Source organism: Photinus pyralis, unplaced genomic scaffold, assembly GCF_008802855.1.
Source record: "Photinus pyralis isolate 1611_PpyrPB1 unplaced genomic scaffold, Ppyr1.3 Ppyr1.4_LG2, whole genome shotgun sequence".
Lineage (NCBI taxonomy): Eukaryota > Metazoa > Arthropoda > Insecta > Coleoptera > Lampyridae > Photinus > Photinus pyralis.
The window spans coordinates 22,320,701-22,346,281 of NW_022170403.1; the positions used below are offsets into that span (position 1 = coordinate 22,320,701).

The 25,581-nt window shown below is 34.9% G+C and overlaps 1 protein-coding gene across 1 annotated transcript; it reads right to left on the reverse strand.

Moving 5' to 3' along the window:
* Positions 1-665: 665 nt before the first annotated feature.
* Positions 666-25,581, reverse strand: LOC116165062. Its single transcript, XM_031479333.1, has 3 exons — positions 25,428-25,581; positions 10,067-10,298; positions 666-1,008 (listed from the first exon to the last, which is right to left on the reverse strand). The coding sequence occupies exons 1-3, from the start codon at positions 25,434-25,436 to the stop codon at positions 971-973; spliced, it is 279 nt and encodes a 92-aa protein (XP_031335193.1). The 5' UTR covers positions 25,437-25,581; the 3' UTR covers positions 666-970.

Consider the following 25,581-nt stretch of genomic DNA (forward strand, 5'->3'; position numbering starts at 1 on the left):
GACTACCGCATTGTATTTGAAACGGAAAGGGAGTCCCAACAGATTTTAACAGATGGATCCAATAATATTGAAGATAAGGCATGCATTGCAGAGGCTAAGAAATAATGGAAATGGAAAGGAATTTTGGTGTATGTACCTACATATATTAGTTCATTTTCGAACACCCCCGACTTTCACAGGAGCTTGGTGACCCAATACATTACAATTCTTTTTCTGTAGAAAGGTTATCTGAATCTTTGTAAACGATTACATACTTTTTGATTTTGTTGAAGAAACTCCATAGGAATTGAGGAAATGTTGCACCACTGAGTGAGAGCGCTATCCAATTGTTGCAATTAAAATTTACCTCTATGTAAAACAAGTAGGTATTGGTAATTTATGAGTCACTTGTGTCATTTTAATATGAAGGTTTTACTTTTAGTATTGCATGCAATGAGTAATGAGTTTAAATTAACACTTTATTTAATTTTCTGTATACACTTCACAGTTCATTGAACAATAACCATGTTCTTGAAAATTCTTTCTTTGTTTAAAGGACTTAATTATGGATTGTGGTTATGGATCATCACATAACGATTGCATTTTTTATTATGTTAGTTACATAACCTTCAACAAAACACCTTGCTAATGCCGGCCAGCAAGTGCACAGGCAATATATATATACATGAATAAAAAACAACATTTATTAATAAATAAGGTTCACACACATATTTTGTATAATATTCTATTTACATTGGATTTACCTAAACTAAAAACATATCCATTTAGTCTTACATTAAGTAGGTAGGTATTAAGCATTTACATGCATTTACGTAAACAGTGCTACCAATTAGGCAATAAACAATGAGTGTGTAATAACAATAATAAATACTGTAGCACCGTTTGGACTTATTGCACATTTTTAAATATACATTACAATTAGAGTTCGTCTAACATTTGCAGTACCACGTCTACCGCGTTGATAGTTGTTTCAAAAGAAAGAATGCAATGCTTGTGGCCTTCCCGCGCCTGAAACAAATAGGGCGTGATGGTATTAGTAATTCATACAGATAGATACTTATTATATATTCAATACATAGGCACATATATGAAGCAATAATGAATTCAGTTCAAAAAATTACAATTAGGTAGATACATACACAGTAAAAAATAATACCTTTTTAATGCACTTAATCGGTGTACCCATGCGGGACCCACGTAAACTTTTCTGCGCTATTTAGATACTATTATTATCAGGTAATTTCGAAATTTAAGAATGAAATGAAATGTTGATCAAGAGTTTCAGTTACCATTATTTAGGTCGTATAACATATAGGTACTTATTTATACGTTAAAGGAGATGTGGGTAAGTAGGTTTTAATTTTTTAACCTATGGAAGCGAATCGTATAGTAGGTTACTAATTGATCAAAAGTGACCATATTGCACAAAGATACATGCAAATTTTTGTTTCGGCCTTAAATGGGAAAAGTATACGTCTATCACGTCAAACACGTGGCGCATGGTGCACTTGAAAGTAATATAATTAGAGACAATTAGTTTTTTTCTTTTTCGAACCTAATGCGTTTTCCATATGCTAAAAAAATGTTATGAAATTTACAAACGAGTTAATATAAAAAAACGTTGTGAAAGTTGAATTAAACTTTCGCTACTTCTTAGCGTCCGTATATTATAAATTCAAGTTCAAAGTTAATAGAAATACTTTGTCCCTGAATTACTTTAACGTAATGCCTTGCCTTCTTTGCTAAAGCGCTATTTTAGTTCAAATTTGTAATTACGAAGTGAAACCATTAATTTACCACAACACAGAAGTCGAAGAATGATTGATCAAATGCCTGTTCCTGATTAGTTATAACCCATACTCGAGCGTCTTTGTGTTTGGTAGGTAGTTTGAGATTGTACTTATAACTTGTAGTAAGTAAAAGGGCTTTGTGTCGTTGTGTGGTTAATCAAGCCGTTAGAAACTTGTGAATTAAATCACCGCTTTGAGCAAAGACCGCGTCCGCCTTTGTCTTACTTGTCGTATACATTGAATGACCGACCGCCTTTGAACAATGCAGAATAGAAATTTATCAAGATAATAATGCCGATCTTGAGTTTACTATATTATAGTATGCAATGACATATAATAGCGAAAAGGTAATTTAGGTAATTTTCTTTACTTTACAAGGTCTCATTTAATAATAAGCTTACGAAAACACGTAATGCTACCGTTTCTTGTATAGTGGGTATATAATTTAGATTAATGAATGATTAAATGCGAATCAATTTTTTGTAGTTGTAGTACAAACAGATATCTACACCTACATGGCCACGTAATTATCGCCGTCCTTAAGCAGGACAAAATTGGAAAGGCATCTCGACACGCATTTTAATTTTTTTTTTTTTTTATTGTCTCTCTTGTTCTGGACCCTCAACAGGCTTTCGGTCAATTACAGAGTGCTCCCCAGAATGCCTTTTGGAGGTGCTCTGCAGAAGGTCTTAAGTTGTTCTACGATCCTCCGGTATTTTCCTTACGAATTAGGAAAACTTCAGGAAAACCTAATTTGGAGTAACCGGCAGAATGCTCGAAACTGATCTACTTAAGGACATTCCCATCTCTGCCACAGATCAAAAATTCTTATCTCATCAGCCCACGTGCGAACACCCGACCTCAAGCTACGTAACACAACACTCTACCACTGAGTTACACAATCTACTTATACCCATCAGGAATAGGACGCATCTGAGATTATATCAGCAGAGATCTCCTCCAGAATCTAGAAACTCCTTTCCCAAGATCCTGCCCAAGATTTAAATTGGAGTTGTAGGTAGTACGCTGAATTTAGGTTCCTTGGACTTCGTCAGTGTTCTCCAATGTTACGATAAAATTGATTTTGGATTGTTTTACGACATATGTACCTAACCTACTATAGTATTTTGGCACCTGTGAAACCAATGGCTGTCTGTCTAATGGGTAATGGGTAATGAGTTATTTTGAAGAAAAGATTATTTTTTGCAAAATGCTCTTTGCACGTCAAGCTCAATTTTTTCAAAGGTTTCGACCGGTCAAACTTCTTGAACGTTTAGTACCTACGTACAATAAAGTGAACTATAAAGTGGTAACGATTATTTTCAATCGGGATGATAATTAGAGATGATTTTTTCGCCTAAACAATAGAGACCAACATTATTTTCGTCATAACTGGCGTAGTTTCTATAATGTAAGTTTTTTTGATTTTTTAGTTATTTGGGCGAATACTTTCCGGGTCAGACCGTGGCTAGATGAGTACATGTGAAATTTAGAAGCACCATCTTTTCGCGACATAAGTCGAAATTAATGGTATGTACAATACGTCATCGTTATGATGAATTGGATCCGTTTCGTTATCAGATTATTACACCGTAGGTATAGAAGCTGCCGAGTCCGTGAGAAATGTCCACTAGGTCAGTAGAGGGTTCTGGCAAATTGCGTTTTTAAAGATCAGGTATTTTTTTAGTTGAAGATAGTACACTACTGTGCCAGGTAATGAGGCATTCAGCGTCGAGTCACGAAAGCGCTAAGTTGGAAGCGCGACAAAAACGATAATTAGGCGTTACACCATGCGAGCAACGCACTTAAATAAAATCGGCCGACAGTAAAGATCTTAGGCGAGGGTAGTAATTAAACCGCGGTGTGATTAACTCGAAATAGTGCATCAGTTAAGATAAAAAAGGGAAATCGCTGTAAAACGATTCAGAAATTTCTAGGCTTAAGGTTGTGAAGCGGGGTGGAAATTGTTATTGTTTAACAAGGTGGTAAACCGGTAAAATAAAGAGGTAGGCACTACGCTAGGCGGTATACGACTATACGAGTCTATAATGGGATCTTGAGTTAATAAAGGTGAAATTAGTAAATATGTATATGAAAGTAGGTTTTGGATTTTTAGCCTTGGGCTAGACACACACATACACACCCATCTGTACACAGATCACGGACAAATCTCAATTTTCGAACCTTAAAAAGTTGATTTTTTCAAGTCTCCTAAGAAAATTATGCATATATTACGGTCACAATTTTAGAGAATCTTAAAGAAAACGAAAACCATAACAGATAGGTATAGGGAATGTAATAATTGATCGATGTAGAATTTTTTTTCCACATTTGAAAGTGCAAAGAAATAAAGCAGGTTCCATTTGAAAAAATCTTTTTTTTTAAGCTTCGAAGGTATTAAACTTGACCATTAATTTTAAAACATCCTGTAGAAAGGCGATCAAAATTTAAATCATTCGCATGTAGCATCACGTCAGTATTGTTAATTTTGGACGACTTTTTGAAATTCAAGGCAACGGAGCCATCGGTACAAGGCGCGAAAGAAAAGCAGTCCAACCAAAGTGTAACTTTGGTCAAACGTCAAAAATTTTGAAAAAAGGTATATGGAAATGTGGTATCAAACGACCAAAAAAGTTGTTATCCACTTCCGGTACAACCAGAAGTGAAACGATCATGATAATATTTTCTTTCGATAGAGGATAAAAAACTATGTTGGTATGTACATTTGCAGATTTAAATTAATGAGAGTCTGAATACTTTTAGATAACGGTTTGTGTGAAACAGCCTGTATATAATACCTAATATGTAGGTATATACTGAAAACAATGGATCGGCACATGTAAGTATATTATATGCATGCATACCAAGCAGAGTTGGACTGGGTCAAGCATAGAGTGACCCAGTGACCCGGTGACCCAGTTAGTTTACTGACCCAGTGACCCGGTGACCCAGTTGACCCGGTGACCCAGCTTGACCCGGTGACCCAGCTTGACCCGGTGACCCAGCTTGACCCGGTGACCCAGCTTGACCCAGTGACCCATCTTGACCCAGCTTTACTCAGTGACCCGTCTTGACCCGGTGGCCCAGTAATTAAATTATTGTTAGGTATCATCCAAAACAATTTCAAGTAACTTTTAATTTAAAAAAAAACTTCCTCAATAATATTCGGCAACAAGCACGTAGCCCAATTTCATTCAAGAGAACTAATACCTAAAAAAATCAAATGCATTTGTTTATAGTTTGTAGTCAAGTAGTCAATGAAAGTATTTAGAGAAAAGATTTATTTGGATTAAGCTAACTAGTAGAAAAAAATTAAATGTGAATGAACACCTGTAAGCAAACTGGTAAGCCCTGAAGCAAAGAAATAACATTATTCTAATACAATTCGGGACATGGAAAGTTTTTTACGGCAGTATTAAAGCAAACATCACAGAAATGGCAGTTGTCAAGCAATCGAGTATTATTTTCAACAAACCAGCATTTCATTTATTTCATAATCTGTACACTTGAACCGAGGGCACTGACTTAACTGCGTTATTCGATCAAACTAGGTGACTGGGTCGAATTGGGTCCCCGGGTGAAATTGGGTCGCTGGGTCAAACTGGGTCACTGGGTCAAATTGGGTCAAACTGGGTCACTGGGTCTAACTGAAAAGGGTATGACGTGACCCAGCGACCCAGTGACCCAGTTTAATTTAGTGACCCAGGTGACCCAGTTGACCCAGTGACCCAGTCCAACTCTGATACCAAGATGTGCCTAACTGCAAAACCGGCTGTGGATGACCAAACGAATCGATTGGAATGTACTAGTTTATGTGATCAGTGTCAAGAAACAAATTGGGAAAATAGTCCGCAGCGAATACAAGATGAAGAAATCGAAAGTAGGTACAGAATCCGATGAATATTAAGATGAATTTGTGAAAACAACAGTCAAATAATTTAAATTTTTGTTCAATAATGGAGAATGACTCATACGTTGAAAAATAACTATTTCTGTTCCTGTAAGTCTAATGTGTAATCAAGTTTTCTCTAATGTATAATAGATAATACCTATCATCATTTTATTAATACACAAAAATAAAATAAAAAATAACCATAGACTACTTCATTATTTTCAAAATGGTGGCAATTTTAATATTTTAAAACTAAATAGCTAAATAGTTAATGGCCCCCATAAAAAAAAACGGTCATTTTTAAGCATTTTTGCCAAATTTCCTTGATATAACAAAGTTACTCATTTTTAAATGAAAAAGATCAATTTCAGCCGCCATCTTGAATGTTGACTGATTTTGTGAGGCGGGATTAATGGGCCGGGATTTTGAATATGTTAAAATAGACACTTTTCACAAAAAATGCAAAAAGAATAATTTGTGGGCAAGTTTGCTCAGGTCAAAGGAATTTTTACACAATTTTGACTGTACGCGCTTGCTTCAGGTTTAATCGACTTTAAACATAGGTTGTGCAAAAAAAATTACAATTACGCAAAAGCACACACAAATTTTTTTGGGGATGCCAACAGTTTGCGTTCAAGGTACGAGAGCTATCCTTGCAGTCACTTTTTTTTAAGAATTCCGATGGCTCGGTAACTAATTCTCGGGCCATTTTGTTAGAGTGGAAAAAATAATATGTTTATGTTTGTTTATGAATATCGTTATTTTGTTTGCAAATCGACAACTACAAGTTTTCGTGTAAATCTGTACGAAAATCCAACCCTACCCACCGCACCGCGGTAATTTATGTCAATTTTTAGCCAAGAACTCACGACAGTGGAGCGCTTATGTCCTCACTTTTCCGTCTGTCTATCCGTCGTTTTGCGCTATAACTCACTCCCTGGACCCTATATCGATTTCGAGTTTTTGCTGTGTGAAAGCGGTCAACATCGTTATTTACCTAGGCATCAATTTTGTTAGAAAAATACAAAACTTATTCCTTGATTCCCAAGAATCCTGCATATGCATTTTGCTGCCAAAAATATTTTTAGTCAAAAGATGTCAAAATCTATATTTATGGACCAATTTTCTCGGGAAAATATCAAACTCGATTGCTCGATGCCCAAGTAATGATCTATATGAATGTTTGCTGACCAAAATATTTTTAACCAAAGGACTAGATATAAACATATCTACTTTAAAGGTAGTCTGTCGGTCTGCCTACGTGAATGTGCTATTGCGCTGGCCCACGTAGTAGTGGTTTTTGGTTTACTTGTTTTGTACTTTATTACATAAATAAACGACTGGCTTCAATGCAATAAATTAAAACATAACGTCAGCAAAACTCAAAAAATTAATTTTACCGCCACCAGACCTATTTGTACCAGAAACTCGGTCAAATTGCTAGGTATTACATTAGACAATGAACTCAATTGGGAGACTCACGTGGACAGATTATGCACGACATTATCTTCCAACATTTATTTGTTATTAAAATTACGACAATCTGTAAATGTTCATGTACCTACTCATATCAAGCTACTACGCTTTCATTCACTCCAGAATTAGCTACGGGATAACTGTATGGGGCAGATCTCCTCATTCTGAAAGAGTCTTTAGAATTCAAAAAAAAAGCTGTGCGGATTATTGCCAGTATTGGAAATAGAGATCATTGCAGAGATGTGTTTAAACATTTTAAAATAATGCCATTACCATGCATATATATTTATAACACATTAGTTGATATCCATAAATTAACAATCTCTAAAGGAGAAGTATCAGATAGGAGCCATCCACAATTACAACACTCGCCATTGTCAATTGTTATTGCCCCCAAAATTTAAGCTATGTGTGTCCGACAGAAACTCACTGAATGTAAAACTCTACAACAAATTGGATAGTCAATTAAAACTAATGTCATTGCCTAAATTTAAAATTAATGTTAAAAAACTCTTGTTGCAAAATTGTTTTTACAGTATCGCAGAATATTTGAATACTCCTTAATGCACGCGAATCTAGTCTTGTAGTTCCTAACATACTGTGATATTTTTAATGTGTGAAATATTTATATATACCTATACTCGTTTATATCTCATATACCATTTTGACGTGACAAACAATGTAAATTGAATAGGTCCAATAAACATTATTATTATTATTATTATTATTATTATTACATGTAGCCTTTGCAAAATAGGTACATTTATAAAATGGATAGCTTGTTTTTCTTGTCTAAATGTTAAAATTTTTGGCAGTGAACTCTCAAACTTTCCATCAAAATCAAAATCCGTCATGCGTCATACTTTCACGTTTGTTTCGTGTGGGCTGAATGCTTTATTATTTCGAAATTTTTCTTTGTATATTCTTTAATATATTATTTAGTGTTAAAGTATTCTCAACACTTAAAACACTTTCGTCGCTAAATGTCATAACCTATTTCAATTCTTAGATTCAAAATCAAACCTCTGTACTAATTGGTACCTAAATTATTCCATAAACCAATATAAAAAAAAATGCTACCAAAACGACACAATCATTATGATAAAATAACAAGCCCGTAATAATTTTAATCGTAAATTATACATAACATCTTTCACAGCATGAGATCGCTGTAAGCTATGAAGTCGTAATACCGATATAAAAAATTCAGCTGATGCCGTAAAAATAGAAAGACAAAGATAGCTATTATATTTCAATATTGTACTTTTAAATAATGTAAAAAAGCAACATTTCGAAAGGTGCCTTTCTCTATCTGTTAATTACGATAATTCGCCATTCAAAAATTGTTTTATGTAAAGGGAAAGACATAACCATATGATATATTACGCACTTAACATCTAACGCAATGCCATAGATGTAAGAATTTACTTGTTATTTAAGTTTCTAAATAATGATGATAAGTTACGCTAGGTAGACGGAAGGAGTCAAACAAGTGTTAACGAAAGAAGCAGCATTTTTGTATTTTTCTTGTGGTATTTGACGACGAATTTGTTTGGGAGTAGATTAAATTTAATTGTAGATCATTTTGGAAACAGTTAAGGTTTCATTTTAAATTTAAGGGTTTTGTAATTCGGTGTTTACGAACCTAGTAACTTTTGCGTTTCATTTTACTTTGGGCAAGTCGAGTAGTAATTTGTAATAGTTATGTATTATACAAAACGATAAAGGGATATTTTAACCATTGAGTGAATTACCTTTCACGAGATTGTTAGTTTCCCTTTATCGTCGTGTATAATACAAAACTTTATTTTATATCAGAAGCCATATAAATCATTGTAAAGCTTCTGACAATTCTGAATTTAATTTAGAGACGTCAAAAATAGCAAGCTTAGGTTCTGCCGTCGCGATCGTTGCTATAGAAACAGAATTGTCATATGTTCTGGACGTCATTTTATATCGTGCATTTGAAATAAGAATGGCAGATGGCATTAGAATGCACACTCATTTGTTTCACTTTATCTACCCTTGCGGTTAAAGGGATCACTTTATCCTTTATCTATCCTTACGTGTAAAGAACGGCTTAGTCTACTCATTCAAACCTATTAAAATGTCATTTTAACATACCTACCTATGCTACAAAATAAAATAATTTTTCTAAAGTGTTTGTTAAATTAAGGAAAGTACATTTTGTTAAAATCCTGGTGTTATTATTTTACATTTCTGTGGATCATAATTCATACTGGGCATCCAGGTAAGTTAGGTTTAGGAGTCAAAGAATACACGTGTAGTGCCGTTCTTAAGAGGTAAGAGATCACAATTAGCATTCATCTTCGGGACGTCTTTAAACAGGTCACAAAATACGTATGTAGTGAGAAACCACGAGAAGAAAAATATAGTACCTAGGTAAGATCATTTGCGTGCAAGAATTAGGGTGAAGTTTCAAAGTAATTGATGTGAATATTGAGCAGACATGTTTGATCTACATTTGATGGAGGAAAGGCAAATAAGTGCTAAATAGTAAATAGGGGTGAAACCTTCACGTGCTTGAAATAAAACAAGATGGGTGCGCGTATTAATTGAATAAAGTTCTTATCTTAAAGGTTTTAAAACACTCTACAAGTTACAGGCTTATAAACAAAGGAGTAAGGACGCGAGTGCTATTAGATTATGGAAAAAAAATGCTACACCTGCCTGAATTTCTTCGCAAGGTCAAGTTATTGCCTTTGTTAAAAAGAATCAAACTCGGAATCAAACGTGTAAATTGGACATTCACGATTTTCTTTTCTGTACTTACTCCATTTACCTCTGGACTCTGATGTGTGTTTCCCCCAAGTTGCTTAAGATCTCGAGTTGAAGTATTACTTATGTTCTTTGACACCATTAATAAAATTTATAGAAATCTACTTACTTTGGCCTGGTGGAACAAATCCATATCCAGATGCCCCTGGGATGACCCCGCTCGTTTCGCCACTATCAGGAGGTGCCGGAGGGAAAACGACCGGTCCAGTATTTTGTCTAGGATCTCTAAGACCTAGTGACGCATCTAATCCTCCAGCGAACGCCTGATGAAATCCATAACCTCCGAAACTTTGACTTTTACCCAAAGTCAAAAATAGGCAGAGGCTTAACGAGGCGATTACCTAAAAAGATATCGCTATATTCAATTGATGTTATCAAATGCATAATGACTGTAACTAAGGCCGTCGTAAAGTGCTAGTCGGAGAAATTTATTAATTCGAAATAAAATGGTCGATAGAATTTACAGCGAGATAAACATCAAAAGTGTCAATTACCGGTGAAGAAAATTCACGTGTTACCCAATTATGCAATTTCAAAATAATAAGAATCAGGCAAAAGTGAAACTATTTCTAATTTATCTTTGCAATCGAAGTTTGAGTGCTAAATACCCTTGCCATGGCAAATATGTCTTTGCATTTCATTAGTGTAGGTACCTACGTAAGCGCACCTTCACATTTGTTATTGTATACTTAGTTTTAGGATAAACAGTGCGTTACTTAAGAGAGAAAACTATTCAAAATGGATGCGGGACTGTGGAACGTACCATTTCGTGAATACTAAAACAGCTGCTGAAATAATATAAATTATCAAATTACCCCGAAATATGTACCTTCTTTTACTTGCAACAATTACAATGACATTACTTTAGGTTAACATTACTGGATTGGATTGTCTCATTTAATGTACGGCGAATTTCGTCACCTACAACAACAAAAGATTGTAAATTACCCAATACCCAGCTCTTGTCGCTTTAATGAAGAGAAGGGTATTGCGTTTAATGTTAAATTGGCTTCGAAGGGCAAGGTCAAGTTTACTTATTTGTGTTCTTGGTTTTCATTTTTTGTTTGTTTTAAAAATATGTTGTCTATTAATTAATTATAAAATACCGTAGGTATATGTGAAATAAATTCCATGAACCTATACGAAAGTGAGCATACCGTAACACAATGTTTCATATCCAATAATGCGTGCCATCTTAAACTGGATTGAATGAAAGTGTAATAATGCGCAGATATTGAAACAGATTAACTGTATAGTCGGTGAAATTGTTGAACGGTAGCAGGTTCAATTATTATAAGGACAATTACTACGTTTACGCCGTAACTTTCGATCGAATGTAGGAACCCGCTACGTTAAATAAAACCTACCTACTTTTGTGTGTAATCTCACGCAGATTTACTTTTCAATCACTAAAATATTCCAAGTAGGATTCGCTTATTATATCTGAACTTTTCTTGGGTGCTGTTTAGACATTATACGACTTTCAAGTTTCATTTACATCTTAACAGTAAATGTTGGCGAATTTAGCTGACAGTGATGTCTAAAAATTTGACATCAAATTCAATTCTATTATGCCATCTGAGTTCTGACGCACTATTCCGAAGTACTTAGATGCGTTGACCTCAATCTCCTACGTTTGTCGGATTGAATTGAAGATTGTATCCGATCGAATTTTAACCTTGCAACGTTTATGCCACATATTTCAACCAGATCTGCAAAAACCGGATAGAAATCCACTAAGTATAGCAATGCATTAAATTCAATTATTGAAACACCTTTGAAAACACGAACTTATAAATTAAGATGGACTGCTAATGCTGAATTAACAAATGCCTCTACATGGGGGCCACCATAATGTGCACTTACTTGGCGCGAAATTCAAATCAACTAATAAACAAGCATTAACCCAACATTAACCTCACGTTTTCTAAATAACTTCCTGTGACACATGTCATTTTCCAAGGCTGCAATAGTCTCAAAACTTGAGCACTAGGAAAATTCTCCTAGAAAATAACTAAAATGTGCACATCATGGCGGCGCCCATGCTAGGGCCATTTCTACCTCTATGCAACTGTTTGATCAGCAGTCCATCTTAATTTATAAGTTCGTGTTTGAAAACCTTTTAAAATTAAAGAAAATTGTGGGGACCGTATTTAAACATCTCTTGCTTGGTTCGCTTGTTTCTTTGAAAATGGGGTCATCCCGCCTTCATTTTTTATTTCTGATCCACAAAGTACATTAAAAATAAAAAGACCCGTGTGTCCTCAATTTTTATTTGCGAGTAAAATAAACCCAAATAAATTATTGAAAAGCTGTGTTTTTAGTCCGAATTTGAAACGCTTCAGACTAAATACGTCACAAACCTACAACCAATCACGTAGAAGTGAGCTGGCAACCTTACGCGGGGGTCTGACGTTTGACACATTTGACGTTTTGAGAGGGATGTTCAACTGCATCTAGCACGAAAGTGACAAGTGCCTGTGACAGATGACGCAAGTTATAAATGCCATTCTCATGCAATATTGCCAAGTCGTTATGTCATCTGAATGGTTCTAGGAGCTGATTGGTCGGCCTTATTACGTCACAGAGCCCGCCACAATCATATCGTTTTGAATAAACCTTTAAAACCGCACATGTTCATTATTTTTTTGCTAATCAGCCTCTATTTTTAAATAAACTTTTACTGTCCAAAAAAAATGTTTTATGGTTTCAGGTACACGCTTATTAAATTAGAACTGCGGAATTCAACTATACTGTAAACCCCCATGTAAATCGCATAGGGGCATTTTATAGGTACTTTTTTGCGATTAATACACTCCATTAATACACGACCAATCAGCTTGGTGATTGTTTCAAATTCTAACCAATCAGATGATTTTTTATCTGATTAAACGCTAGGTAGCTTTTTAGCAGCGATAAAAATGCACGTAAGAATGCGTAAAATAGGTAGGTATATTAGTGGTTGTAAAATTTACTTTTATTAATTTCCCTAAAATACACTCGATCTTGGTTTTAAATCAGGATAAATTTATTTTTAATTCACTCAAATTTTGTTGCCTCCTGCAACAAAACTTTCGTGTAAAGATAAAATTATCCGATTAAAAATCAAGCTCTTGTGTATTTACCCTCGAATAATGCACTAGGTAGTCAAGCAATAAAAAAATAATTGCATTATCGATGATTTCATTTTTAATGTTCGATTTAATGATATGTCGTATAATCAAATGATTATCATAGATTGGTTGGTTAATGGATTAACCTTTTTGACAGCACTTGGTACAAACAAATATTTTGCAGGGGGCATATATTAAATTAAAGCTGCATGGATTGGTTGCGTTCCGAAAATTGCAATCCTTTTTAGAAGAATTTTCGAAGTAAATTCCCCTTATGTGATGGTCCATCTGTCTGTCCCCCAAATGTTAATATACCTTTCTCAACAAGCATGCAATTGTTGCTTCAAAATTTTACTCTCTAACGCGTTGTTTGCGTTTTGTGCGTCCGTCTGTCCGGTCGGACTCACTTCTCCGGCTTTGAACTACTTTTAGGAGAATTGTTTGCATTGCATGGCTTTAGTTGTTCAAAGTAAAACTTTAAGAAGAAGGGGGTGGGGGTAAACACACGTTATTCCATGGTATTCTAATAAAAGTTCTCATCCAAAGGAATTAATTTCCTCCGCGACTCAATGAGTGAGTGGGGGAGGGGAAGAGGTATTAAGAGATTAGTTTTATCTTTCATGGTATTCTAATTAAGGGTCTGAACGAAAGGAATTAATTTGTTCCAACCACAATCCTCCTCATCGTGATTGGTTATAATTCCACATAACACAAGGGAGGAGAGTACTGACAAAGGTAAAATCGTCTGGACGAAATATATCTATTGGTTAGGTCGAAACGAATATCTCGAAAAGGAAGTGTTGGAAGAGAGTACTCATAAAGGGCAAATGGAACGACTGGACAAGATATTTCTATTGATGATGTCAAAACTTTCAGTGCAAGTAGGTATCTGGATAACAGAGTGTCGGCGCCTGTCTTATATCCTTAAGAACAGCTGTTTCAATTTTTAAAGCAATCGGACTTTTCTATACAAAGTTATTCAGTTATGAGTTATCGTGCACACGGGCAGACGAACAGAAAGACGGGCAGATAGACAGCAATATAAATTTATAAACAATCTCGAGGATCGTTAATAATGAGAAATACAACTGAAAATGAACTAATTCGTATAGGTATCATTAAAAGAAAAAAATCTTCTTTCGATTGGTGTCATTATAAACCCGCTAAGACTTAAATTATCATGGGGAGCAACGATCTGCAAAAAACCTATGTTCGTTTTTGAAATATTTTTATTTTATGCCCGTGTATACCTAATAATTTAGAGGTACTTTTAGCAGAGCAGTGCAGTAGCTGCGCTCGGAAAATCGTACCTTCCAGCGTGTCTACCGAGACCTTAGCAATATGACGCGATCGGTAGACCAATTTTTTTGGTTTCTTATGACAGCAACTTTTCCCAACAAAAATTTCATCTTTGTAGAAAGAAGTTCAATCGAATAATTTTTTATGCATCTTGCGTGGGTGATATTCTTGCGATAGCAACGCTTCCAGCTCGGTGTACTATTACCACATATTTTTAGGTATACTTAATTACTGTACAAACTTTCATTCTTATAGAAATGAGGCATGTACACTACATATTATTTATTAACATGTTCAGAACATTGTTGCAAATTTAGGCAACACCGCCAACGCGGTAGACTACCGTTATCAGCTTTGTACAAATGAGTACACAAAAAATGTCGCTGCCTCCTGGACTATGAAGCTATGAACTCATTTTTAAAGCTAGCCCCCATGCATTCCTGTATATAGGCAAGCAAAGTGGTCTTTATTTTCAATTGTTTATTCATTTATTGGTTAACATTTGGAAACATTGAAAGTGAGTTTGTGAGTGCCAACTGCCAATCCATTTTTTGCCTCCCCGGCCTAAACTAGAATTATTATCCGTAGTTCTAATTTGATAAGCGTAGGTATACCTCAAACCATAAAATAATTTTTGGACAGTAAAAGTTTATTTAAAAAAAGTGGCTGATGAGAAACAAAATAATGAAAATGTGCTGTATCCTTTGAATATTATATTCAAAGGCTGTATCCTTAAACCATATAGTACATGGACTGCTATTAGTTAGCCCTATGCTTTCAATACAAAATGGGTGGTCACGGATAGAGGGCACTGTAGTCGTGGGTATGTGAATCTCAGGGTAAACTAAAGTCGTATGAACACCACTCGCATCGCGTAAAGAGTAGCTTTTAGCTTTTATGGTAACCGCATAGTACTGGAAGCTTTAAATACTCTTGATTATCTTCTATACGTCCACAAATAGAATAGGTTTGCTTTTTTTGCCATATCTAGGCGATTAATTAATTGACGTTTGTTAATTTACAGGTTGACAGTGTCAAATCGTGTCTAATCGGACAATTTCGGACAGACTCGTTTACCCTGAAACTCACATACCCACGCGATGTCCTTGACCATATTTTAGTTACAATTAGCAGTCCATGTACCTACTATATGGTCTGAGGCTGTATCGGTAGTTTATTCAAAACGAGGATTGTGGCGGGCTCTGTAAGTCCGACCAATCAGCTGCTAGAACCATGCAGTTGACATCACGACTTTGCAATATTGCAGGAGAATGTCATTGTAACTTGAGTCACTTGTCACAGACCATTCAAATAAAAGACAATCTAGAAAACAACGCTATAGGTGTTAGGTATTTGAGAATGATACGAAATTCGGACTGTAATACAATGCGTTGCTATCAGCTATCACTTAGGTTTTTGATATGGAAGAATGAGGAATCTCACCTAAAAAACTCGAAAAAAGCTAATGATGCGCCACTGCGTCGATTGGTAAAATATGGCAATTTATTTCCCTATACCTTCATTTTCTTGAAGCAAGAACAGTCAACAGTGTTTGATAGGAGTCTTCGACAAGTTACTACCTTCGCGAACCCACCGCACATGGGTGGTCTCACCAGCAGAGGGACGCGTTATTGTCCTTTATATTTAAATTACTTTTACCATTGAATTTATATACCAAACTATCTAAATTCAATGCTTTTACATCCGTAAATCCAACAAAAAGGTATATCTTAGGGTGTAGCCTTCGTTCATTCAATATGAGAATTACGGAAGCTACTACAACTGTTGAAGTTGTAGGTAAATACTTTCGTAGCAAATGTAGATAATCACTTGACTATTGGTAAAATTAGCATTTAAGATCAGGAGATAATTAAGTCTGATTTCTTATTAAACCCGGAAGTGTCGAGAAATGCACAACGGTCAAGGTAATGACGTAAGATACACGCCCAATATTCCATAATGGTGTACTTGCTCTAGTCTAGTAAGAGGAAGAAAGACCTTGACTTGCATTTCAAATAGTCTCACATATTTCATAACTGCAAATCATCGAAAACATTTTTTTGGGCATAACATTCCAAGCTACATTCGAAAAAACGAGACTTCCTTTTGAGCCTTAAAAAAACCTTTGGAGGTCACAAAACGTGTCAGTCAAGGTCGAGGCGAGAATGCGATTGAATTGCACCTGCACGTCCTTTACACCATCTAAATAAGTTCCATAAAGTATCGTAAACAGTTTCGTAATCTTGTTATTTACATTTTACATTATCTACATTAAGAAAGCATTTTTACTTATTTGATATGCACCTTCGCACGTACATCCGTTTCTTTGATAATCTGACCGCAACCGAAACCTACAGGCTCTAGCAAGGCACGCCAAAGAAAACCTATCAATTCAACCGTTAATTACCCAATGATTCGACTTTATAATAAATTACCAATAGTTAGTCTAATAAGTAGTGGTTCTATTTTGTACTTAATGACACCCTAATCACCATGCACAGAATATTCATTACCAGATTCGGAAAAGAAATCGTGCTGCTTTAATAGATCTTGAACAATGACATCTAGATGTTAATTAACCGCAATGGTCAAAAATTAACGAACTGGTCGTATACGGAAGTGAAGAGTGGAGATCCGAAGAATAGTTGTAGGTAATTTATCCTTATTTTAATAGTTACATTTTTAAAGGACGGTGATTTTTAAAATTATCGTAAGTAATTATAATATTCCAAGACCATCTTAAGATTGATCAAGGATTTAGATATACATAGTAACAAAAGACGTTATTGATGTTATATCACCAAGGTCTTTTTTGTCTTTTTATGACTATAAAATATTTTCTAAATTGCAACTATGTCGCTGAAATGTTGAATAGCAAAAAAGATTTTCAGTTCACTCGATATTTTTCCGGTGAAATTTTATGTTTAGAACGAATTTTTATAAGAGTTCATCTAAAATGTTCAGGTTCAAGAACACTACTCTATATATAATTTCATTTTTGGTTCTTGGTAAAATTCTATACCTATGCATTTTATGTATTGGTAACGTTTCGGCTCAAACCATCATTTGCCAATTTTTTTATGTGAGAGCTGTTATTATTTAATTGGGACGGGTTTCCATTTGGTTTGGTGTACCTACATTGCTCGAAAACAATTACTCCAAATCAATTGATGGAAAAATTGTTCCTCGAATGCACAGTACATCGAATGCTCCACTTTGGTTGACTGCATAGGGTATTGGTACTGTAATTATAAGAAAATTTAATACGGGGGTTCAAAAACTAACCTCAAAAGTGAATTCAAGAATCGTTAAACCCAGTTTTTTTCCAATCAAAGCCCTTATAACGCTATTTGCCAAGGTTTTAAGAATCTTTGTTAGCTGGCCGTGACTCGCCATAACAGCAAAAAAAAAAACAATCGAACACTAAAGAAATGCCACATTTTCTTACAACTTCAAAGCTACCTAATAGCATTTTTACAATAGAAAACATATTAAATAGATAATACATTGAAAACTGAAAATTTTTGGAATATACTACTTTACACAGTTACCCTCATTTTTTTTTGTTTAATAAGAGACATTTATAAAAATTGTGGGTTTTCATTTAAAAAAGCTTAGTTTCGAAGTCAATTTTTAATGTTAGTTTTTGAACCTCCTGTACGTATTTATAATCAAAATACAAGTATCAACACAATCCACTGAAGTCAAATCTTATAGTTTGAATCGGCCCTTGGGAATTTATTACGAGGGCCTCAACCCAGCCCCCCTCCTCCCTCCCCAAAAGTACCTACTAATTTTTGTACTACCTACCATAGTAACAGTTTATCAGATCAGAAATAGTAGTATATTAAGAGACAAGTGTATAATCAAGTTTTTAAAGCACGCGTAAGCGTAACGAGTTTAAGAGTACGACGCGAAGCGGAGTGCTTTTAAATGTTGCAAGTGCTTTTAAGGGCAAATTATACACTTATATTATTTTTTATTATACTTTCAATATAATTTACAAATAAGGAAAATACAATGAAATCCTATCGATGTTATACCCGAATATACCTATGTCTAATAAGTGGGCTGTGTGTTCGTAATTCCATGATTGCCATGGAACTGTCACACGTTGGCTTATAAAAATCTCCGTCTTTGTCAATAAAACGATTTCGATTGAAAAAGATAATACACCGTCCATTAAATGGCTTGTTGTAAAATCTAAAGAAAAGTTCTTTTCGTGGATGAATAGGAAGCATTTACGAACAATGTCTTAAATGCATCAATAATGCTGGCATGTATGAAGGAAATGATAAAGGAATTCTATCCTTTGATGCATTCATTCAAAACTTCAAACAATGCTGCGATTCAAAAGTGGAACAGATTTGGAAGCATACCCTAAATTATGCGCGTTTGTGAAAGCTTCAACCAAAGGATAGGTACAACCCAAAGAAATGTTCTGCATTTACAGAAAGCGACCTAGGAAGATTTTTTTATTTCAACCCCATAAGACAGTTTCAAAACTCATGCTTGAAGTATCATTACTTAGCAACTTTAAAACACTGTTTTCACGTTTTCGCGCACGTTGCTAGGAGCAACTTTACTTATTAATTAACCGTTTAAAAATCTAGTACTTCGTGCTACGAAATTTGTCAAAAAATGACAGGGTTTTTTGACAGTTATAGAAAAAGACCTTATTTCGCACGCATTTGAGTGTTCAAAGCGGAGATTGTGATGCAGGTATATGGACTAATTGTCTCTCTTACTAGTTTGCGTCATTCTTCGATAATACTACCCTTGTTTCTAACCGCATTGATGTCAAATTGACATATGATTAAATTGAAGTATTAAAACAAAACATAATCTCCTTGTGCTGTCATTGTCACGTTTGGCAAGCATGTACTGTATGTCCATAAGCACCATACTGCATCTGGAGGTGCGAACGCGCTATAGATAGACGTTTTTAGTACAGGCAACGAAGACCAAAAAAGGCTGAATAGAGGAGAAAAATCATGTAGAAGCCAATTTTGGCACAGATGTAGACTGAGGGGTGGGCTGTGAGGTAAAGGAGGGGAGGGGTTAAAGATTCCTTTGTTTAATTTTCCGTGAATAACTTGAGAACTGTTCCCCTCCCCCCTCACTTAGCTCACACCCCACCTCTCAGTACTTTTAATATGTTGTTCAGATTACCTTCCCCTACATCTGTCCCAAAATTGGCTTCCACACAATTTTTTCCGCTATTTTTCCTTCGTTGTCTGGACTATTTTGTTACCACACACATGCCTATACATTATACAAGTACAAATTTTAGTACTCCAAAACTTACGCTACTTTCATTTTTTCTCATCAAAAAATAGAGCTACCTAACGTCTTTATCTAGGTTTTTGGGAATGATTTTTTGGACTTCAAGAAAGCGCGTCTTTAAATGGGGGTGCCATAAATTTTGATCTCAATCAAAGTTAGTATCTTTGGATTTTTGGATATGAATATTTAGCGTATCGACACCTACTTTCAGATACCTAATTGAAAAATATTTAGCTTTTACAACGAAAATATAGTATTTGAAATTATTCCCACGCGCAAAAGACATATGCATATCATAAAAAGTTACTTCACTCAAAGATTCAATAAGAGATACTCAAACTGCAAGGGAAGTTGAGGTTAAACTGGAGGGAACATAAGAAGAAATTGGGAATAATTTGAGAAACTTGAAAAGAACTTGAGTCATTTAAGAAGAAATGATATTAGTTTATGAGAAACGCGAAGAAGGAATTTGAGAAAAATGTAAGAGGACCTTGAGAATAACTTTAACAAGTATTAACAATCTTGAAAGGACCTTGAGAAGAGTTTGATGTGAATTTCGAGTACTGAAGTGGTATTTAAGAGGAAATAAAGACAATTTTTTTTATCTTTATTTTGATATACAAGTTTGTTTCTCAATCATGACTACTGTTAAAATAATATCAAAAATTTCCATTGATATAACCACAGCACAGATATTAATACCTATGCATAACAAAACAAGTATAAATTGTGCAAAACTCTTGTGCAAATAAAGCGCATTTTTTTTAACCGAAATAGCTTTTGTTTTGGCATCACCAATAGATATATTTCTTGCAGACGTCTCAATCGCCCTTTGTGAGTACCCTCTTCCGACAATCCGTTCTTGAGGTATAAGAGAATATACTCGATCACTATAAAAAAAAGAAAATCGAGAAGGAGAAGGGAACATTATGTTGGTTAGGATTAATTGTTTTCGTTGAGGACCTTTCATTAGAGTACCAATTGAAGGAAAAATAGTCCCCCCCCCCCCCCATCCCGTAAATTCGATAAGAGGACACGAATTAAGTGCAAGTACGTCGTTGAGACCTTTAATTAGAATACAATGAGAGATAAAATTAATTTTTACCCCCCCCCCCCCCTCAGGCCTCATCACTCACTGATCTCGAAAGAGTCGCACAGTCAAATTATAATTTGTACAAACCAATTTGTGTTGATGACACCTTTCATTAGAATACCATGAAGGGTAGAACCCCCCCCCAATATTTACTACAGTTTAACTTGGTTGTCGTATGTAAAAACACGTTTTACTTTCAAAAACAGCATCTCAGGAAATAATTCGTGGGAGGGGCCCCCCTTTTAGACAGCTACCTACTGCAACAAATTTCAGGACTCTAGGACCATTCCCCTAGAAGAAGTTCGAAACGGCAGAAGTGGGTCCGGACGGACAAAACGCAAACAATAGCGCATTTTTTTTAATTCCTAAAAAATGAACTAAGAAACTCATGTTGGTGGAAAGGGGACACAAATTATCATAGCGTCAGGGCTTAATGATCGGGTAACCGGTCAGACCGTGATCATTGTTGATGCTTCCATCTACTTCTACTTTAAGCAAGTGTTTTGGGCGCCCGAAATGTTCGTCCTATACCTCTCTACGAAGTCGTAAGCCTGCCATGGAAAACTTTGTTCTTAGCCCGTCAAACACCGATCCAACGTGATTTACGACGGCATTGGAAATGCATGCCTTTTGGAGAACACCATTTGGGACGCCTGTGTACTGTTATTTTGATATGAATAATTGGACACTATATACCTCGCTATATACTATGGCGGTGCGAATTAAGCACTCACTCTAATTTGTTTTTTTTCCTAAAATGCACTTATTGCATGACTCCCGTAAATGCAATAAAGACTCTCTCCTCCAACTGTTGAATTCTATAGTGCTATTGTTTGCGTTTTCTCCGTCCGGCTGCCCGTTCGGCCGGACCCCTTTGCAATAGGTGGTCTATACCTTGAAGGAGTACAAGATGGCGATAACATTTTGTTGTGTTAGAGATGACAAAAACAAACCTTTATTAAATTAACCGAAGTTTCAAAATGCTACGTTTGAGAGCTGCACCGGCAAAAGTATCAAAATTTGGGTTCCTTTTTCATTTCTTTCACAGCAACAATATTCACATACAGAAAGTTGGGATAACGGGATAAATACCGTTAACCCGATTTTGAAAAAAATATTTTAATAATTTCTATCCTTAGAGCGCACCTCAAAAGGGGTGTGCGGAAAATTGGTATCCCTCTAAAACTTATCTTGGTATCTTCATACTTTTTCGTAATATATTAAAACAATTATTTCATTTTAGCTTCTCTATAAATGGACAATTGAATGCGAGGTTCCATTGTCTTTTATTTTAAGAAAAAGAATGGCTGTCCTCTGTTGTAAAAAACGTTTTAATTTAAGAGGGCACATTTAACAATAATTATAAAGGTTCAAAATATCATACTTGTTGATCCAAACACCTTACCGATCGTATTTTGGCAGCGCCAATACCCCACAAAACTTGATTCATAGAGAAGCACAAATAAAGAATTTGTTTCAATAATAGTATCCATGATAATTAATGAAGAAATAATTGCATTTATATTATATACTCCATAATCTCGATGGTTCAGGTTCAGGCATCCACGGGATTATTTATTTATTAATTTGTGGAAGCAAAAATTCTGCTACAATTGTTACAATACAATAATAAATGTCAGTTTAATTTAAGGACTTGTCTAAACAACAGCGCAGAAATGATTATTTAAAACATTCGCAGAAGAAGTTACGAGGAAATTACTGCCTCCCAAATTCAAAAAGGTATAAGGTATAGTTGTGAAAAACGGTATAATGACTATCAAATATGGTGCAAGAACCAAAATGTATGTTTGAATACTTATAACCACTAATTAGATTGTGTTTCACATTCATTGTACACTGTGTCTATGAATGATTATTTAAAACATTCGCAGAAGAAGTTACGAGGAAATTACTGCCTCCCAAATTCAAAAAGGTATAAGGTATAGTTGTGAAAAACGGTATAATGACTATCAAATATGGTGCAAGAACCAAAATGTATGTTTGAATACTTATAACCACTAATTAGATTGTGTTTCACATTCATTGTACACTGTGTCTTTTCGTACTATATTGCATTTTCCATCCCTCCGAGGCAACAGTGACACTTTCATCAATTGAATGTTGGAAGTTGACCACTATTTTCATAACTCTACGGTTCGCGCAACTGCCATTATGGCCATTGAATTCTATGAGTAGGTATGTGTATATTGTGTAGGAACGAAATTTATTTCATTAAATGCATAGCTCAAAAGGTTCTTGTAGAAAAAGCTGGCACCAGTGGTCTGATACACACTGCATATATCTAACAAGAAGGTTTCAAACGACGCTGCTAATTAGGTAGGTTTCATGCGGCATAGATATGATTAATATTATTATTTTCGTTTTTCGAAGCTAAAAGCGAAGCGCAGTAAGATCCAGTTTATTATTAGATTGGAAAAGAATTTCTTCGAAAAAATGCACGGCTAACTAGCTGAATGCATCCATTTCTTGAACATCTCTTTCGCTAAAATATTCCGAAGTTAAGTATATAAACTACAGAAACCGCAATACATGTTCCGTTCGCATCGTATACCTATCATAAGCAAATAAATCAGTATTGTAAATTAATAATAACTAATATAATATTTTCTTTCTTATTTTGCTACATTATACCAAAATGGCAGGTTAACATCACTTAATCGTTTGTAACTGATTATTCACATATGGGCGTTGACCAAAACGAGTGTGTGACACGTTATGCACCATGTCTTACGTTTACTATTTCAAAATCGTTTTAAAAGGGAGATAGGTACTATTTGAAACCAATAAAATTGATTTACATTCACAACACCATATTACAAATACAAGTAATTGTTAAATAATGTCATGCATGAGCAATTACATATCGTAGATTGACTTCTTGCTGCTGGCCACCGCAACAGTTTGCAAAACTATTCGCCAATTTTCCTTTCATCATTGAACTTTACGGAGAAGGTTGCATACGTAATTGACAATTGAAAATTTCGGAATTTGCAAAATTGTAGAATCCGGTGGCTGCACTTACATGACACCAATATGCATCAACCTCAAATTCAAAACACATCAATAAATAATTTCTCAAATCAAAAATGTCAAAAAAGTCGTAGATCAGATCATTTTGGGTTTCGCCCGGTCAAATCAAAATGAGATCGCGCGATTACAAGTTCCAGGGATAAATTATTATATCTAATAAAGAAACCAATACATAAGTGAAAATCTCTGTGAAATTGATGAGAAACGGCTCTTACCATTTCTAAAAGATGGCGACTATTAAAAAAACCAAATAAAGGTGTTTAGCGTACACTTTCTATATGTATGTACATAAAAACGTGTATTGTAATCAATAGTCATTAATTATGACTATCAGGGAGGCAATTGCTACACTAACGTAGACGGGATGTTACCGCAAGGATCTTCAAACAATTTCGTAAACAAATATATAATTAGCAAAGCGTTATTTTTATAAATGTAGAAATATTAAAAAAGATTGCAAAAAATCAAATTCAAGAGTTTTGTACTCAATAAAAAATAAATGAAAACAATAAAGATTAACATCTAAATTAATTCGTATACTGGGAAAGTAAGAAAATAATTAAGAAAGTGCCTATAAATAGATTGCGTTTTGTTAATAAATTAAGCAACTTGCCGGTAATGTCGCTTAATACAATTCATTGGGAATGTCCGAGTACAATTAGATAGTAAAAAAATTGCAAAATAATGCCGGTTATTGGTTTAATAATAATAAAATTAACTTTTACCGTATTAGAGTAGGTATAGACAATACGTTAGTGTTTCCTTATTTCTTTGTACCAAATTGCTTGTCAATTGTTACGGTTCAAATATCCGCCTTCTCCTGCTGCACAATCATCAAGAAGGTAGTAAATTACGAACGGGAAAAATAAGGCCTAACGGTGGTGAATTGGAAAGGAGTTATGCTATATCTACTCTAGTGTGACGAGAATTTCTTTTTTGAGCGACTAAAATTTAAGTTTGATGTGTGCAATGACCATGTCCATACACACTCCCTCTTACATAACACATTGTGAGTGCCATTCAGTTGTGTTGCCTTTTGTCCTACCGATTACAGCAATGATTTGTAAATAGAGGAAAACAAATAGGTACTTTCATTTCAGATTTGAAGAAATATAGTAAAAGTGTGCATCAATTAAGACGCCACTATCGTTTAAAATAAAATCCGCTGAAATTGTATAGAAGTGTGATGTTCATTCATTTTGAAATGATTTCGTTTTCAGTATAGCAAGTTTCACGGAGAGTGAAAGTTTTATTCCAATTAGTTCAGCATGTGTTGATAGTCATTTAACAAATAAATTTGTGAAAAAAATGATTACCATTAATTTAACAGTTTTTCGCTCATTTAATGAAATAACTTCCACGCGGAATTATTTACATAAATAATTTTGTAAATGATTAAGTTATCGAAAGCGAAGCCCATTGAATACCAACGACAAAAACACAAAACACAAACATAGCGCAGCTTAGAGCGACAAAGTATGTGTGGAGAAGTCGGTGATGATCTCCACAATAATTTTAGTTTACTCCCACTAGCACTTTTAAAGGCGTTTAAAATTAAATCTACGAATGACATAGGTAAATTGTCACGACACTACTAATTAGCACGCAAGAAGAAAATCACTACTTACTATTCGCATGTTGGTGCTCACAAGTGAAACTAAATCACCGATAGTCAAAGAAGTTAGTTACGTGGGGCACGTTAACACAGTGTGTTATATATCGAAAAGCAACCTCGGAACACGAGGTCGCTCCGCGGAAGAGCGCGCTCACATTGACCGGCTG

Excerpts from the sequence above, each read along its gene's own strand:
- LOC116165062 (XM_031479333.1), bottom strand. Across the intron at positions 1,009-10,066 it reads ATTTGTTCCACCAGGCCAAA|GCGCGGGAAGGCCACAAGCA; the intron begins GTAAGTAGATTT and ends TATTTGTTTCAG.